General features: G+C 45.3%; 1 protein-coding gene across 1 annotated transcript in view; it reads right to left on the reverse strand.

Moving 5' to 3' along the window:
- The window catches only part of HDAC2 (histone deacetylase 2), a 33528-nt gene extending 29686 nt beyond the window's left edge, over positions 1-3842 (reverse strand). Inside the window, exon 1 of the mRNA XM_017677198.3 lies at positions 3567-3842. Within this exon, the coding sequence (XP_017532687.1) occupies positions 3567-3618 (52 nt within the window). The 5' untranslated portion in view covers positions 3619-3842. The remainder of the gene's footprint in view (positions 1-3566) is intronic.
- Positions 3843-18184: the final 14342 nt, after the last annotated feature.

Below are 18184 nucleotides of genomic sequence, written 5' to 3' on the forward strand. Positions count from 1 at the left end.
AAATTTTTTAATTTAGATGGTGGAGGTATAGACATAAGCAAAAGATGCTGTAATCATGAAGCTTACATTGTAGTGGGGATAAAGACAATAGTTAGTTGGTACAAGTAGTAGGGAGAAAAAAAGTAATGAGGACTAGGTAATAGGGGAAAGCCTCTCTGATAAAGTGAAATCTGAAGTGAGTGAGTGGCAGAGTGTATCTGGGGGAAGAGGATCCAAGTATAGGAAAACACTAGTCTTATTTAAAAATAATTACGTTCTACTAGGTTTAAATAATGATATGCAATTAAAAACATTGGTACTTACAAACTGCTGCTCTAATTCATTCAGATGTGCCCCCAAAGAATGATTATGCTTACCTATTTTACAGATAATAAAGATTTATACTACAGCTAAGAAACCATGTAGTTATATTAAAGATTATCTAGTCAGAGTTTGGCACCATTTTTATAAATCAAAGTCTAAGAAAATCTGTCAATAGTTGGCTGCCAAGCAGAATTCTTATAATCTACAAAACTAGGAGTATACTGGGAGACATGATCATGACAACTTTTATATACTATGTTTGTACAGTGCTGAGTGCTTTTCTCTGAAACACTTGTGTCCAAGCGTTTTGATGCACTCTATCAAACAAGGGAAAAAAACAGAACACAGAATGCGTATAATTACACACATACACAGACACACATGTATATATAAACTCTATTACATCCTATACACTGTAAAACAGGCACTTCATGGGATCTGCCTAAAGCTTAATTTAAAACAAGGTAGAGTTAACGTTTCTAGATAAAAGTACTAAAAATGTGAGTATGTAATCAGGGCCTAACACAGCTTGGTTTGCTAAATACATGTTAAGTACAGAAATCACATCATTTTAAAGCCAGAATGGATCTCAGTGGCTAACTGATGTATCATTTTTACAGATGATGATAATCCTGTATATATAAAATGACCAAGATGTGTAAGTTTTTGGAAACTTTAGGGGTATGAGTCAATAGCTACAGCAAGAGAAGAAAGAACATCTCTTACTATTCCTAAAAGGATTAAGGATACCTCCTCTATCAATGCTTGAGGGTTCACTTGGAACCAGCATTCCACTGATCTAAAGGATGTAATACTGAAGACTATGTAAAATACACAGAGAAAAATACAGGTCTGCTTAATGATCCCATTAAGTCTAAAGGTAGGATTACTATGGTTGAAGGATTTGCTACTTCACTCTTTCCTTTCTTCTCCAACTTCCTTTACCAACAAGTTAAAGCTAGCTAACTTAGGCCAAGATATTATACAGCCCCTATACTACTACTGGTACTACCCACTCCAAATCCAATCCATGTTGCACACTTGAGTCATGATTCTTTAGAACAGATGCTGCATTACTTGCATCCTCTTCCTTCACAATTAAAAAAAGAAAAAAACTACTGCTATTTTATAAGTGGACAAAACAGGGATTTTGGGAGGGAATAAAAAATATAAGCATTTGTAATTAATTATGCAAAGCTTAGTATACTATCACATACTAATAATTAGTGTAATGATGCCTACACAATTTATTAATCTCTGCAAATTTTATTAGCCTTCTCCCTGCAAACCTGAAGAATATTCCAAATATAAGCAAAAATTCCATTCTAAAAAGGAATCAAGTAAAAGCCATACACAAAAGAGGAATAACCTAACCAGAGATTTCCAAAGTTATACACCTATTGTTGGTCATCAGGTAAAGGAGCTGAAAGGTCTACAATACAGTATTGATTAAGCCACAATCACAAGAATTAAACATACGCATTCTTCCACTCTATCTATCAAGGCTACATCCTGCCCTTGGTATCAGTGCCTGCTCCCATTCCCTCGACAAAGGCTGGGTCATAAATGAGCCCTGGTACAAGCAGTTGTTCATAATTTGCTATCTGGTTCTACAGTTCAAGCCTGGAGACAATAAGTTACAAGAAGCTTCTACATCAGAGCCTATCACTGTCAACAACTAACAGCTCCAGGCAAATTTTAGAACCAGTTTCCCCAACCTTTTTAAGGCCCTTCTTTTTCATCCCAAGCCCTGATGAGAACTCTAAACCTTAGGAACAATATAGTTATAAAAACTAACTTCTACACATCCTTATTTACTTTCCAATTTAATCAGGGAATACCAGGGCAAGGGTTTTGCCAGTGAACCAAAATATCCATTAATTCTTAAAGAATAAATTTTAAGAAATGTAATGAATGTTTAAGTTAAGAATGTACTCCCATCTCCACTCCTCCAAGATGTCATAATTTCAAGTAAATTTGTATTACACATATATATGGTTTTCTCAAAAAATACTTTAAAAATATGGCTGTTACTATTCAGTACTAGCCAGCAACAATTTAGGTATCTTCTGTAAGATCTTAGGTTTTTCCACAAAAGACACAGGTGGTTATTTTAGATGAACAGGCATTAATGTAAGATTCATCCTTGCTAACCCAAGTGATATGGTTTAGCCTTGTTCAAATTAAAATTAGATTTATTCTAACGTAGTCCGCCAAGGTCTTTCCACCTCTCTTAAGATTTTGTGATGTTTAATATAAAGAATGTAAGAAACAGATTACAAAATGTGTGTTGCTTCAGTTAAGTCAGGGAGGACTTTCAGGCCATTGAGCCTACCTTCTTTGTTAAGTTTTCGAATTCCTTCTCTAGAGAGCAACCTGCTAAAAACTATTCATCCAGCTAAAGTCTTTGTGAAATCTGCATGCAAAATAGGTTACTACTCTAATATAATTTAGAATGGCACAAGAGAAGATTCAACAGATTTAATGTTACTGCTCAATCTCCAAATTAGAAAACCTCTAAAATTAAACTACCTACTTTTATAATTTATTGTAACTTGAGCTTCTCAAGCTTACCTGATTTAGTACTACTGCACTGCTCCTCAAAGTTTTCCTACACCAGGACTCCCACCACCTAGAAACAGCTTTCACAAGCAAAATGCCAATCAATGCTCTCCCCTAAACCTCCGAAGAGGGTCTATTTCCTGATGGAACAAAGAGCAACAAAGAGCTATGTGGTAACCACCTCTCGTAGACGCCGGCGGGGACCCATCGAGTCTGACCTACAACACAGACAGTAACAGCTCCAAGTCTCCCTAACGCCGTCACATTTCCCGAGAAGACGGACTACCTCATTCTCGAAAACGTTCATTTTTTTTTTTTGAGAGGTGAGGCCCTTCCATTTGAATCCTGAGAAAGTGGTACTCCAAGACCCCGGCAAACAAAGGAGAGGACGAAGCCCACGCGAAGGGCGCGCCAGTGCGCCGCAGACAGGCACAGGGCATGCCCTGGAGCTCCTCTCCAGCACGCACCGCGGCCCAGGGGTGCGCGGAGGCCGGGAGCCGCGGGCAGCGGCGCGAGAGAGAAGGAACTGGAGAGGCGGTACTCCCGCGGCCCGTAGGAGACGCGACCGCCCAAGGACGGGGCCGCACGGCGAGACCTGCGCCGAGGCAGGCCAGGGGACCGTCCGTGAGGCGCCGAACGCAGGGCGCGGGGTGGCGGCGGGTCGGCCCCCTCCCCTTCCTGCGCCCCGCGCGGCCTCTCACCGTCGTAGTAGTAGCACACTTTCTTCTTGCCGCTTCCCTGACTGTACGCCATGGGTCCCCGGCCGCGGGCTTCGGCTCGTCCTCCGGCTGCGGCCGCCTCGGTCGACGGAGGGAGAAGAGGACTGGGGCGCCGACGACGGTGGCGGCCCCGCGGGAAAAGGCGGGCTGCAGGGAGGGGGTTGGGGGGGCGCCGGCCGCGCTAGGTGCCGCAGGGCCGCGAGCGCGGAGAGGAGAGGTGGCGGCGCCGACTCGCGGCACTGCGGAGGGGGAGGGGAGCCAAGCCAAGACACCCCCGCTGGCCGCGGGGCCTGGGCGCGCCCACTGGGGCCTCCACGGGGGAGGTAAGGCCACGGCTAAAGAAAGAGGACTCTTCGGTCTTCGAATAGGAAGCCTTCCAGTAATGAACAACTTGCGGAGGAAGGCGCTAAATGCAGTCGTAAAAGGACAAAGGAGGGCGGACTTTCACTCCGCAATTAAATAAAGGACAGCGGAAGCCGGCGATCACTTCCCCCTGTGGATATCCGCACAGTGGTTGCGCCCACCCCGAGTCTGCGCGGTCGGCGCCGTCCCAACCGTGGCTGGGCCGCCGGACACCTCTGCGCCGTCCCTGCTCCACCCCTTACCCCCTACCCCCTCCCCCACCGCCGCGGGGCTCCCGCCGAAGGAGACCACGTGCCCCCGAGCCCAGCGGGGACGCACGCCCTCGCGTTCTTTCTGGTTTCCTGGAACTCGCCAGGGTGCCGCCCACGATCCCTGTGCTGAGTCGGGTTTTCTTGTTTGTTCATACTTTCTGCTTATAATTGCTGTGAGCTTTTGACCTGTAAAGGGACTTAGAGGCTGAAAAGTACAGTATTCTGCCTGAGTTTGAATGGGCGTTTATGGAATGCATTTATGTGTAAGCCACGGTTTTAAGCATTTGCATTTATAGTATGTTTCATTGATGCCTATTTATAATAGATACCTGTTAACTCATTTGAGACTCTTGAGAACTCTGGGATGTTACAGTATTTTGTCCCTTTTTAAATGGGAGCAGATTCAGGAACTTGGTCCTCCCAGTGAGATAGGTAGGAAAAAAAGGAGAGACCAGGAAAAAAAGGAGAGACCAGTCCAATGCCACATATCTAAGTCTTGACAAAATACCTGGTGACTGAAAGGAAAGGAGCGACACATAGCAACAATTCACCAGAGAGTTCCGCTTTATTAGGGAAAGGTGCTGGGTTATATAGGAAGGGGCATGAATTGATTGAGGTGTCACTTCTACGGGGCTGGTGGCTGTTGGCTAGGTGCTGGGATTGGGAGGGGGGCGAGAGGTGATTGGGCTTCAGGTGGCGCTGGCGGGAACTGAGGACCCCGAAGAGAAGCCGGAAGTTTGCCATCTTACTGGTGGGGACCCTTCATTCCCCCCTTTCTCCTCTATGGGTTTGTGGACGTTGCTTTCGCTCTGGCTGCTTCCTGCTGAACAGGGGCGGAGAAGGGAGTGAGGGCTTGAGGATTGGGAGGAAAGGGTTGATAGGACTCCCCGCAGTAAGGACGAGTAGATGTGGACTTTTTCACGTTTGGAAATCAATGAAGGTTCCCTGTAACTATACGTTGAGGACCTGTTGATTCCAATGGTGCCAAGAGGATATGGGTGTCAGGAGCCAGGCGTCTGCGGCCATTGTTTCCAGGAACAGTTTCCAGTGGAGAGAGGAGTCCATCTCAGCGTGTGGTGAGGAGATCACGTGAGGGTGAGGGATCTTCTGTGGCCAGAAGCTGGTAGTTCCTGAGTAAAAGCTGGTTGAAAGCTTGATTAGAGATTTTTCCGACTTGGGATTTGATAAACTTTATTATACAGGGTAAGAAGAGACAGGCGAGAAGAATGATTATTATGGGGCCTGCAATGGGCCAGAGCTAGGTGAGGGGGTTTGTTAGTATTGACGAGAATGGGTTGGAATTGGAAGCAGAGTGGAGGCTAGAGGCAAGGTCGGTGAGTTTGGTAATGTTAGTTTCTACAATGTCTGATTTGTTGATGTAATAGCAGCACTATTCCCAGAGGAAGACACAGGTGCCGCCCTTCTCAGCTGTAAGCAGATCTAGGGCCCACCGGTTTTGAAGGGTGACCTTAGCTAGCGAAGTGACCTGTCTTTGGAGAGAGGCTAGGGAATCGGCAGTGGATGTCAGGGCTCCCTCAAGTTTGGCGTTGAGATCTCTAACTGCCTATAGAGAGTGACCCAAGGCTTCTCCCGAAAACCCTGCCCCAATGCCTGAGGTGATCAAAGAGATACTGACCATGATGGGAAGGAAAGCAGCCCTTTTTGTGTGCGAGGGCAAGGGAGGTTGGAGCTCAAGGAATTCTGCCATGGTGTCAAGTGTAAGCTGTGGGATTAGGGTGACGAGAATGCAGGGTGTATCGGAGTTGAGAGGCACTGAGTTGAAAAGACTGTCATTACACTAAAAGAAGTGTCCCGGTTCGTAAAAGTCTTACAGCCGGAGGTACGGGTGTAGATAGAGAGGCAGTGAAGTGCGCTGGAGGGGGGTGGAGTTGGGCCTACACAGTGGTGGATGGTGAGATTATCTGGTATTCTGGTTCTCATAGGAGTATGTCTGCCAGGGGGCAGAGGGGTTGTTTTTCTGCATGGAAGGAGTAGTTGGAAATATTAAGGGGCATGGCGGCCAGCAGTGGGCGCTGTAGTGATGTGCACAAGAAACAATTGGCTGTGTTAAGGGTGTGGTTGAGAAAGATGGTGGTGTCCTGAATGAGCTGTAATGAAGAGTAGGAGAAATGGGAAGAGGGGCGGGGATAAGAAGATGAGGAGGCGCCGTCAAGAGTTTGGATAATGACTTTTTCGGAATGTTTGATATCTGATGCAACTTGAGAGATCTGGGAATGAGAGGGAACATACTTTTGAGAGATATGAAGGGTACCGTGGGGGTCGAGGACTCCCCCATAGTAAACTGAGGCTGTGACTCTGGCAGCTCATCGAGAGTCCCAGGGATCTGGGATTGATAAGGAGAATGAGCCGTTAGGATATTTTATGAAACGGTTGGAGGAGTAATACTGTGGGTACCGGGAGTTACTCATGTAGTGAATGGCACAAGACCAGTAAATAGGGACATCTCCTGTAGGTGTCTGGCTATCACCTGCAATAGGCTTGTTTTTGGTCATAGAGGAAGCAGAGGTAGGGAGAATAAGGGTAGCTGCTAGTGAACACTTCGGTGGAGGGAGGAAAGTGGAGGTATAAAGGCTCAGAGCAGCTTTTCAGAGGGCAGTCTGGTGTGGCAATGAGGGCAGTAACTTTTGTTTGATGCTGTGTGTAAGTCTCTCTGACTTTGAATCGCTATACAAAGGAGGCTGGGGTGGTGGGGAAGACGATAGGAATGAGGAAAAAAAGCAAGAGAGCAGTAAAGGATGAAAGTTATGATTTGGGTATGGATGGCAAAGGGGGTGAACGGGATTTTGGAGGAAAGAGGACAGTAAGGTCAGGAGTCTGGAGGGAGGGAGAATCTGTAAACTTTTGTAGGTTAAGAGATTTTTTAGGTGATGTGGGGACAGAATGGTAAGGGGCGCCCTGAATGTCAGTTTATGAGCTTCTTTCTGCAAGAGCTGTCTAGCAGCTAATGCTCGTAGGCAGGGGGCTCATCTCCAAACTGTGGGGTCTAATTGCTTGGAGAGATAAGCTACTGGGGCAAAGGATGGGCCATAATATTGGCTTAGGACTCTTAGAGCTTGACTGGACGTCTCATGAATGTATAATGAGAAGGGCTTCGACAAATCAGGAAGATGGAGAGCTGGGGCTTCTACAAGGGCTTGACGGAGCTTAATGAAGGAGTGTCGGGGTGAGGAGGATAATGGTTTTTTAGGGGGGCATTTGCTGAGGTCGTATAGGGGTCTTGCCAACAGGGAGCAGGGAGAAGTTAGGGATCTATGCTCTAAAATATCTGGCTAGGCTTAGAAAGGAAAGGATTTCTGTCTTGGCTTTGGGAATGGGCAGGTCAGAGAGGAGCTATTTTCTGTCTAAGGTAATGGACTTTCTTTGTTGAGATAGAAGGAATCTGAGGTAAGTGACAAAAGGGGAAGAGATTTGAGCTTTGACGGGGGATACTCGGTAACTTCTGGAAGCTAGAAGGTTAAGTAGGGAGGCAGTGTCAAGTTGAGACTGTTCTCACGAGAGACTGCAGAGTAGAAGATTGTCTATGTATTATAAGGTGGACTTGGAGTGATCATGATGAAACTGTTTGAGGTCCTGAGCTAGGACCTGTCTAAAAATATGGGGACTATCTCGGAAGCTTTGTGGCAAAACTGTCCAAGTGAGTTGTTCAGAATGTCTTGTGTATGGGTCCGTCTAGGTGCAGATGAAAAAATCTTGGGAGCAGGGGTCTAGAGGGATAGAAAAATGGGTCTTTGAGATCTAGGACTGAGAAGTGGGATGCTGAGGCTGTATGGATTTGGAACTAAGGGATGGATAGGGACAATGGCTATGTTGATGAGGCGAAGGTCTTGGACAAGGCGGAAAGATCCGTTGGTTTTTTAACAGCTAATATGGGGGTATTAAATGGGGAGTGAGTGGGTCTGAGGTAATTTTTGTTTAAGAGATCTTGAATGATGGGTTGGAGGCGTATGAGGGCTGAAGTGGTTAGGGGGTATTGGGCCTGACAGATATACTGAGAGGGGTCACGTAACTTGATAGAGGCAGGGGGACATAGGGCCACGGAGGGGCTTGTAATGTCCTAAACTTGGGGATTTACAGGGTGTATGAGGGCAGAACCGGAGCTTTCATTTGGTAGAGGGGGGTTGTTGGCTATGAGGGCCATCAGAAAGGGAGTACTGGGGGCTGTGGGAGTAGATATAGTTATGGAAACGTGGAGGAGGGAAAGGATGTCCCATTTTAGTAAAGGGATGGGACACTGGGGCATAACCAGGAAGGAGTGGGAGAAAGGTATGGGATTGTCTTGGATTGTGCAAAAAGGGGGGGAGGGGGTTTAATGGGAAAATCTGTTTACCTCTTACCCTGACTATAGGAGTAATGGCAGGCAGGGTAGGGCCCCGGTATTCTCGCAAGACTGAGAAGGTGGCTCCTGTGTCTAGGAGGAAGGAGATGGGGCGACCGTCTACTGTTAAAGTAACCCTGGGCTCCTGTTTGGTGATGGAAATGGTCGGGCGAGAAGCCCCCGGGCCCCATCAATTTTCTTCTGCCAGCCCCACTACGGCGGGCTTAGGATGGGGGTTGTTCATCCAGCCTCCTCTTCGGGTGGTTGGGCAATCAGACCCCCAGTGGCCCTTTTTGTGGCATCTGGGGCATGGGGTGGTAGGAGATCTGGGGGAGGGGCACGCCCTTGACCAATGTCCCTCTTTTCCACACTTGAAACAAGCTCCTGGGGGAGGGGGCCTTGTTTGTAGATGGGCGCCCAGGTTGTGGTTTTATCAGCTGGGCCAGCATTTGGAAATTGGCCTGATCAGCCTTTTGTTTACAGCGTTCTTTCTCCTCTTCCCACTCATGGAAGACTTTAAAGGCCACTGTTAGGATCTCAGTCTGTGGGGTAGCGGGGCCCTGTTCTAACTTTTTGAGTTTAGCTTTAATGTCGGGGTAGCCTTGAGCTAGGAAGTATGTCATAAGGACATGTCTTCCTTCAGGTGTTTCTGGGTCCAGGCTGGTATACTGTAATAGGGCTTGAGTGAGTCTGTCTAAGAACTTGGAGGGGGTTTCATCTCTCTTTTGAATTATGTCTTGGAGCTTTTGAAAATTGACTACTTTACAAGCTGCCTTTTTCAGACCTGCTATTAAGCAGGAGGCAAAAATATCTTGAGAGCTGAGACTCATGGCGGTGTTATAATCTCAGTGTGGGTCTTGTTTCGGGACAGCAGTGGGGCCAGGGGGATAGGTGGGGTCAGTCCTGTGGGTTTCGGTAGCGTGCGTTTGGGCGAAGTCCCAAACTCGTCTATGCTCTTCAGGGAGGAGGGTATTGGCTAGGAGCATGAAAATGTCATGATGTGTGAGGCTGTAAGACTGGAGGGTCCATTGAAACTCCCTGATGTATGTCGTGGGATCAGTGGAAAAGGAACTTAGGCATTTCTCTAGTTGTGCTAAATCTCTTAAGGAGAAAGGGATGTGAACGCGCACGATGCCTTCGGATCTTGCTACTTCTCAGAGGGGGGCGATAATTTTGGGAGGCCTTCGGGACTGAGTCTGAGGGGGACTGAAGGGTTCTGGCTCAGTCTGTGGGGGAGTGGCGCGGTCTAGCCGTGCCTAGTCGAGCAGGTCCTGAAGTGCAGAAGGGGGGCAAAGAAAATAAAGAAAGATAGAATCAGACCCACATGTTGCCAGCCTGCAGCCCAGCTGCTTGCCTCTGCTGTTCTAGTTGGGCTTGAACTCATGACTCTGAGGTTAAGAGTCCCATGCTCTACTAACTGAGCTACAGCAGGGCTCCGGTTAATTGCTTATGGAATACGTAAACAGAATGTTCTTTGTTCTCTATTCCTGCTACATCGGCAAGTGGGGGAAGGGCATACTTAGAAGCAGGGGCGGTGTTTCTACACATCTTCAAGGTCTCCCTATTTTCAGAGTGAGGAGTCTTGGCAAGATATGTTTGGGCAGATAACTTCTAAGGACTGCACCAGTTGTTCTCTAGCTTGTGCTTTCCCATGCTGCGTTCAGACATGGGGGAAGGTGCTTTAAAGGGGGGCTGAAAGGCTCAGGCTTAATCTGTGGGGGATGAAGGCGGAGGAGGTGAGATGGGGGAGGAGATGGTGGGGGAGGAAGGGAGAAGGGCTGTTGTAGGAGAAGAAGGGGAAGGTAGTGAAGGGGAGGCTTCTGCGGGGGCGGCGGCTTGCAGGCTAGGAGAACTTGGGAGGGGGCTGGGGGAGGAGGAGGCGGAAAGCTTCGATATAGGGAATCTCCTTCCATTTTTTCAGGTGCTGGCAGTAGTTAAAGAGATCGTGAGTGATGTTAGGATCAAGAGTTCCCCCTGTGGGCTATTGGTTGTTATTGTCTAGGGGGTATGTCGGCCAATCTTGGGAGCAGTATTTACGGAGAAGTTTTGGTTTTATATCAGGTGTCAGGGAGAGGGTAGCCAGATGCTTAAGCAGGCATTCAAGAGGTGAACCTTCAGGGAGGGATGAGGAGGCTCCCATGGCTAAAGGACAGAGAAGGAGACAAACAGGGGAAGACAAACAGAAATCCTCGGACTGGAGGCAGACAGCAAGGAGACAAAGGGCGTCCCCGATGATCCTTGGTGGTCTGCGGAAACTCCTATACAAGTCGGAATTTCTTGGAAAGTGTGGGTCGTCACGCAGACTTCCCTAAGAAGGCAGAGTGCCGGAGTCACGAGTTACCTAGCGCTAGGCGTTTTCGGCGGACAGAGCAGAAGGAGGAGGGGGGGAAAAGGGAGCGTTCTCATCCACAAAGGAGTCACCTCGTTTATGGCTGTTGGAGGGGGATGCCTGAGAGTCAGCTGCAGCCGTGAAGGCCTGAGGCGGGGATTTATGGCTGTTGGAGGACGGGCCTGAGGGTCTGCCGCAGCCGTGAAGGCCTGAGGCGGGGAGAGTTCCCTCCTCATCCCCAAGCGTCAGGGCCTTGCCGGACGATCACGGTCAATGGCACTGCGATAGCTCGGGGAAGAGTGGCCCACTCCGGGGAAATTTTGCTTAAAAACTTTCAGCACTGATGGAAGGGATGGTGAATGCGTTTATGACTGTTGGAGGAGTGGCCTGAGCATCCGCCGCAGCCGTAAAGGCTTGAGGCGGGGATTTATGGCTGTCGAGGAGGGGCCTGAGGGTCCGCCGCAGCCGTGGGGGCCTGAGGGTCCGCCGCAGCCGTGAAGGCCTGAGGCGGGGAGATTTCCCTCCTCATCCCCGAGCATCAGGGCCTTGCCGGATGATCACGGTCAATGGCACTGCGATAGCTCGGGGAAGAGTGGCCCACTCCGGGGGGAAAACTTACCTAAAGGTCAGAGAGGAGTGGTGAGTGTGAGGAGCTAGTGCTGGAAAAAGAGGACGAGGGCAAGCTGCTGCTGGTGTCGGGGGGAAGATGGTGCCCATTTGGGGTGTCCCGTCTCCCGGGTTTTGGCACCAATGAAAGGAAAGGAGCGACACATAGCAGCAATTCACCAGAGAGTTCCGCTTTATTAGGGAAAGGTGCTGGGTTTGAAGGGGCATGAATTGATTGAGGTGTCACTTCTATGGGGCTGTTGGCTGTTGGCTAGGTGCTGGGATTGGGAGGGGGGCGAGAGGTGATTGGGCTTCAGGTGGCGCCGGCAGGAACTGAGGACCCCGAAGAGAAGCCGGAAGTTTGCCATCTTACTGGTGGGGACCCTTCAGTGACTCACACCACTGGCTCTGTAAGGCTCCAATGTCTTGTTTTTCATGTCAACCTGTTGTTTTTAACAAGTTTTATAGCCACCATGTCCTAGGTATAGAGACCCCTTTGTCAGATAATCAAGGGACCAAAACACAAAACTTGTGTCTTGCACATAAGGTAAATTTGGCTTCCCAATAGTTGCCTTTTCCTCATTATAATACTAAATTTCCCACCCCTGGGTAGAGATTTTTATATGCTAATGCTACATGTGATGATGCTGCAGCATACCTGTATGTATGTAATCCAATTGCTCATGTGCTAATTCAAACTCTCCCTATTAATGCTAGGAGACCTATTAACTACTGAACAAATATTTTTGCCCCCTATAACAGGAGCTACCCTGATTCTTCTCAGTGCTCACTTGGTCTATCAAGGTGTTGCTGTTTACTCACCAAGTACACTACTTGCTTTCATAGTCTGAAGTCTTGGTGTTAAATTCTTTTAATACTCGAGCACAAGGATGGAGGACCCTGTTTTAGTGCCTGTGGGTAACACTAGCTGTTGATTGATCTGGAGTTTGAATTTAGTCTTCTCCAAGCTACTCTATTATGCTGCTGCTGGCTGGACACTGGAAGATGGTAGCAGAAAGTTAGAAAAAGGACTTTCAAAACTCACTGATGTTATGAGACAGGGACCATGGGCTTAGACAGAATAGGGTGAGGGCCTCTGGAAAAAGCAAAGCAGAATATTTGCAGTCAGAGCCATGTAACTACGTGCAAGGAAACCCCCTACCAAAACTCTGTGTTAAACATTAACCTCTAGGGTCATTCTTCAGTGAGATGAGTTAATATTCCCCAGATAAAGAAGAGTAGCACACGTTTTTATTATGCTAATCATTTGTATTCATGTGTAAGGTTACTTTAGCATGCTAAAAGGCCTAGGCCTCTGTGCTGTCTTTCCTCCTTCAGATCTGATGAGGTAATTTTGCAAACTGGGCAACTAATTTAGCATGCAGACCCAGATGTAAACAATATAGTAAAAGGCAGGAAGGATTCCACCTTAAAGATAAGATTGCATTTTAACACCCAGGAAGTTTAAGAAATAGGATTCTTGACTTACTCTTTAGCAAACAGACAATACCTCAGCCCACCTTGGGGCCTGGGCAGGCTGCCTTTTGATATGCTCCTAGACCAAGACACCAGTATCCGAGGGAGAAATCAGAGCAGTAAATTTCTTGTGTTAAGTTAATTTTTAATACTTAGGGACCACTTAACAAGTCCACATCCCTAAGCCTTTTAACTGGTTTCCCCAAATCCTCAACTGCCTGTAAAACCCCTTGACAACACACCACTACAGGCTCTCTTGTCCCCTCCTGGCATGAGCCAGGAACTCTGTCCTCTCACTCTCTCTCAATAAAAGTCTCCCTGGCAGGAACAACCTAAGACAGGCACAGTCGCAGGGGGGCCATCAGGTGAGAAATTGGGGATCAACAGAGGGGAGGCTTAGAACCTCACCCCCCCCCTCTTTTGAGATAAATCTTCTGCATTCGTGGATGTTTTGTTGCCCTTGTCTAGCTTGGATTAATGCTTAGTCTATAGGCACACACCTGATCATCTACATTTGCCCTCTTACAGCACTAAATTATGTTTTCTACCTTTATCTACCTACCACTTCAGCATTTTATTAATAATAATAATAATAATAATAAGGTGTTAGGGTCCTGGACTCCGAGGCCTCTCCAGAGAACAAACCACATGGGCACGGAGATGTAAATCCAAGCAAAGTCTTTATTCAGCCAGCTAGCTGGGGTTGACAGCACCTCCCCTGACACGCAGGCCGAGTCCGAGCTGCCGACCCCCAAGCAACTTTAGGTATAGTTTATATGGGATTTCTACAGTCATTGCACCGGAGCCTGCACATTACCCCAACCAATGAATTTGAAACACATTCTATACTTTGGCCAATAAAATTGAAACAGGGACACACCAGGTGCCTGACCTTTGCACAAGCATTCCTATGTGACTTATCACGCGTTTCGACCCCAGGGGGGTTGTTTACTTCTAGTTATCTAACTTAGGGTAGGGTCCAGGAATGTTAGCCTCAGGCAGTTTCTACGTAAACTGGGTGGTTTTGCTCTAGGGTGCAGTTAAACTTTATTCTGATATTTGATGTTCCCTGCATTCCTTTACAAAGGGAGAAATGTGGGATTCACATTTAAATCAAGTATAAAAATCAAACGAATAACCATATTTGACCTGATTGTTTATAGTTCATGATGCGTGATCAAAACCGAAAGTTTCTGTGATATGACTGCCCTTGCACTGTTCACCATGTAAGAATTTATTCACTATCTAAGAACTTGTTCACCATGTAAGAACTTGTTCGTTATGCTTCAGAAGATTGGAGACTGTTGAGAATTAGGCTTGGGATTGAGTAATGATTGTGCATTAAGTCCCCTATACAGAATTTTATTGTTGTTAACAACCATTTGATCAAATAATATGAGGGATGTCCTCTCAAAAAAAAGTCTCTCTGGCTCTCCTACCTTGGGTGTTTGCTAAGTTCATTCTTCAACTCCACAAACAAGAACCCCAGCATCAGTTATAAATACCTACGTCCAACAAGTCAACAAAGATTTATCAAGCACCTACCTCTCTCTATACCAGCCATCTTGCAGGTGTGAGGGTGGGGAACAGACAGTCTGCTATGTAGCATTCTTATCCCAACGATATCATTTATAATTTTCCCCAAATACACTCCCATTAAAAAAAACCTTATTGAAACAGGAACCATTTAGAGCCACTAACAAAACTATCTGCTTTGTTTTGTTATTTGATTTCAAAATTTCCAAAGTGTTCATACTTAAAGCAGCAATTTTCCTGGACCTCACCTCCAAGAAATTTAGGAAAAGTGAATCCAGGGTAACTCCCCTTTCCCCAAGACTATTTTTAACAAGCACTCCATATAATTATTGCAATTGGTATAGGAACCACAATGTGAGAAACAATGGCTCCAAAGTTAATTACATGGTATTGACTTTCAAAGTTTTACTTCTATCAAGGCAAAATCAACTTGGTAGATTCAGAGACTAGAATAAGTTAATTTAATAAAAACTAATGTTCTCAGAGCCAATATAGTGAAATCTGAAATGAAACTTCATTTATTTCAAGAAGACTTCCCTAACTCTACCCAATCCTTGCCACCTCCAAGTCTGTTTTCTGTGCCTCACGTGGTGGTTGTGACCTGTACCCCCTAGCTAAACACTTACCATATTATAGTTGCCTACAGTTTATCTGAACTTATTAAAATAGTTTCATGACAGACAGGACAGGCTGTCTTACACATATTTGTATCTCTATACCTGTGACTTGGGGAAGTTGCTTAAACTTTTTTTGGTCTGAATTGCCTTATCTGTAAGCTGAGACAATATTACTGGGAGAGTAATTACTTATATGAATATTTAGTATAAAATAAAATTAATCTGAAATCACTTTTAAATAATAAAAAATTATGTGATTAGAAGAGATTATTACAATTACTGTTATAATGTTACAGCAGGCACTAGAACAGGGTCCTCACTTGACCACAATTTAACATTATGCAAACAAGCAGGGAACTTTACTAGGTAAGTGAGAAAACAGAAACACTGTTTCAAGGTGGGCTGCTTCAGAGAGCCCTGAAAGAAATCTGGGTAGCTCCTGTTAGGAGGAGTGAAATGCTTATACGTTAGTTATTAGGTCTAGCGTGAACAGGGAGGTTTCAGTTAGCACATGAGCAATTGGATTACATACATGCATCAGCATCACATGTACCATTAGCATATAAAATCTACCCAGGGGTGGGAAATTAAGCATTACAATGAGGAAAAGGCAACTATTGTACACCAACTTTTCTTATGTGCCTGACACAAGTTGTTTTGTGTCTTGGTCCCTTGATTATCGACCGAGGGGTCTCTACACGGAGGACGTGGTGGTTATAAAACTTGTTAAAACAATAGGTTGACATGAAAAACAAGACATTGGAGCCTTATAGAGTCAGTGGTCTGAGTCACAAGACATTTTGTCAAGACTTAGATATGTGGGGTTGGACGGGTCTCTCCACTTTTTTCCTACCTATCTCATAAAATCCCCCCTGAAAGTCATGCATCCTATATATATATATATATATATATATATATATATTTGTGGATAATTATTTTTTATTGAAGGATAGTTGACACACATTATTACATTAGTTTCAGGTGTACAACACAGTGATTCAACATTTATATACATGATAATACTAGGTACCAGGTATCACCATACCAAGTTGTTACAATATTTTGACTATATTCCTTATGCTATATATAACATCCCGGTTACTTATTTATTTTACAATTGGAAGTGTGTACTTTTTTTTTTTTTTTTTTTTTTGTGAGGGCATCTCTCCTATTTATTGATCAAATGGTTGTTAACAACAATAAAATTCTGTATAGGGGAGTCAATGCTCAATGCACAAGCATTAATCCACCCCAAGCCCAATTTTCATCAGTCTCCAATCTTCTGAAGCATAACGAACAAGTTCTTACATGGAGAACAAATTCTTACATAGTGAATAAGTTACATGGTGAACAGTACAAGGGTAGTCATCACAGAAACTTTTGGTTTTGATCATGCATTATGAACAATAAACAATCAGTCCAAATATGAATATTCGTTTGATTTTTATACTTGATTTATATGTGGATACCACATTTCACTCTTTATTATTATTATTTTTAATGAAATGCTGAAGTGGTAGGTAGATGCAAGGTAAAGGTAGAAAACATAGTTTAGTGTTGTAAGAGAGCAAATGTAGATGATCAGGTGTGTGCCTGTAGACTATGTGTTAATCCAAGCTAGACAAGGGCAATAAAACATCCACGGATGCAGCAGATTTCTCTCAGAACAGGGGGGGAGAGGTTATAAGCCTCACCTCTGTTGATCCCCAATTTCTCACCTGATGGCCCCCGTGTGACTGTGCCTGTCTTAGGTTGTTACTCCTTTGAGGAATCTTACCCATCTCTGGCTAACCAGTCATCTTCCGGGGCCATACAGGAAAATGTAAAGTTGGTAAGTGAGACAGAAGCCTTATTGTTTGAAAAGGTTAGTTTTTTGCTTCTTTGCATATTTATGCCCTGTGGCTTCTATGCCCAGCATTTGTCTTGAGGTATCTTTACCACATGGAAGAATTATGATACACGGTAAATTCGGTATGAGGCACGAGTTCTATTTTAAGGGTTGTAATTAGGAAGGAAGAAGAAAAGCTATAGAAGTAGCAGGCGGAAGAAAACATGGGAAGATTGATTATTTCTTTGACATATCTTCTTGTAGAGTAACATAAGCATGTATAGGTTTTAAACTACTAATTAAATTGCACACACACATTAACATAATAGGAGTACAGTTACATAACCAAATCATACCTATAATTACCAGCCATCTCCAGTGAAACCAAGAAAACCACTTAGGCACCTTAGGCATTTGTGAAAACTTATCTATGATATGGTAGATATTATCCAACTGAACTTGAACAGTCTGAGAGAAATCAGACAAATTAAAACAGCCCATTCCTAGGGACTGTTCACATCCCATATGTTCTTTTAACAGTAGATAGTCTGTAGTTGTAAGATTTTGGAGTGCTACAATTTGCACTTCTCCTAATTCTTGGTTGAGTTCCAACAGTATAGATCCAGTCAAATTTGTTGTTTTACTGTATGCACAGGCCAGCTTAGATATCTCCTTCTTCATTCCCATGGCAAGTCCAGGAACCGGGAGGATGAGTGCATCTACACCTGTAGCAGTGCGTGGATCTTTGTTGGGGTTTTTGATAATCATCTTCTGGCATGAGTCTTCCAGAGAGTGCTGATGTTGGAAGTTCTTTTTCATATCGTATCTGAGTTCATTTTCAGGGTAGCCAACTTAGGCTTTGATCCTCTGTATAACCAGGTCCCCCCTATAAACCCCTTTACATTCACTGTCCATAAGCATAGCAAAATGTTGTAGAATCACTACTTGTCTTCTCTGTGTTGTACAGCCCTCCCTTTTCTCCCACCCCCCATGCATGCTAACCTTAATACCCCCCTTCTTATCCCCCCCCCTTATCCCTCCCTACCCATCCATCCTCCCCAGTCCCTTTCCCTTTGGTACCTGTTAGTCCATTCTTGAGTTCTGTGATTCTGCTACTGTTTTGTTCCTTCAGTTTTTCCTTTGTTCTTATACTCCACAGATGACTGAAATCATTTGGTATTTCTCTTTCTCCGCTTGGCTTATTTCACTGAGCATAATACCCTACAGCTCCATCCATGTTGCTGCAAATGGTAGGATT

This window comes from Manis javanica, chromosome 13 (genome assembly GCF_040802235.1).
Source record: "Manis javanica isolate MJ-LG chromosome 13, MJ_LKY, whole genome shotgun sequence".
NCBI lineage: Eukaryota > Metazoa > Chordata > Mammalia > Pholidota > Manidae > Manis > Manis javanica.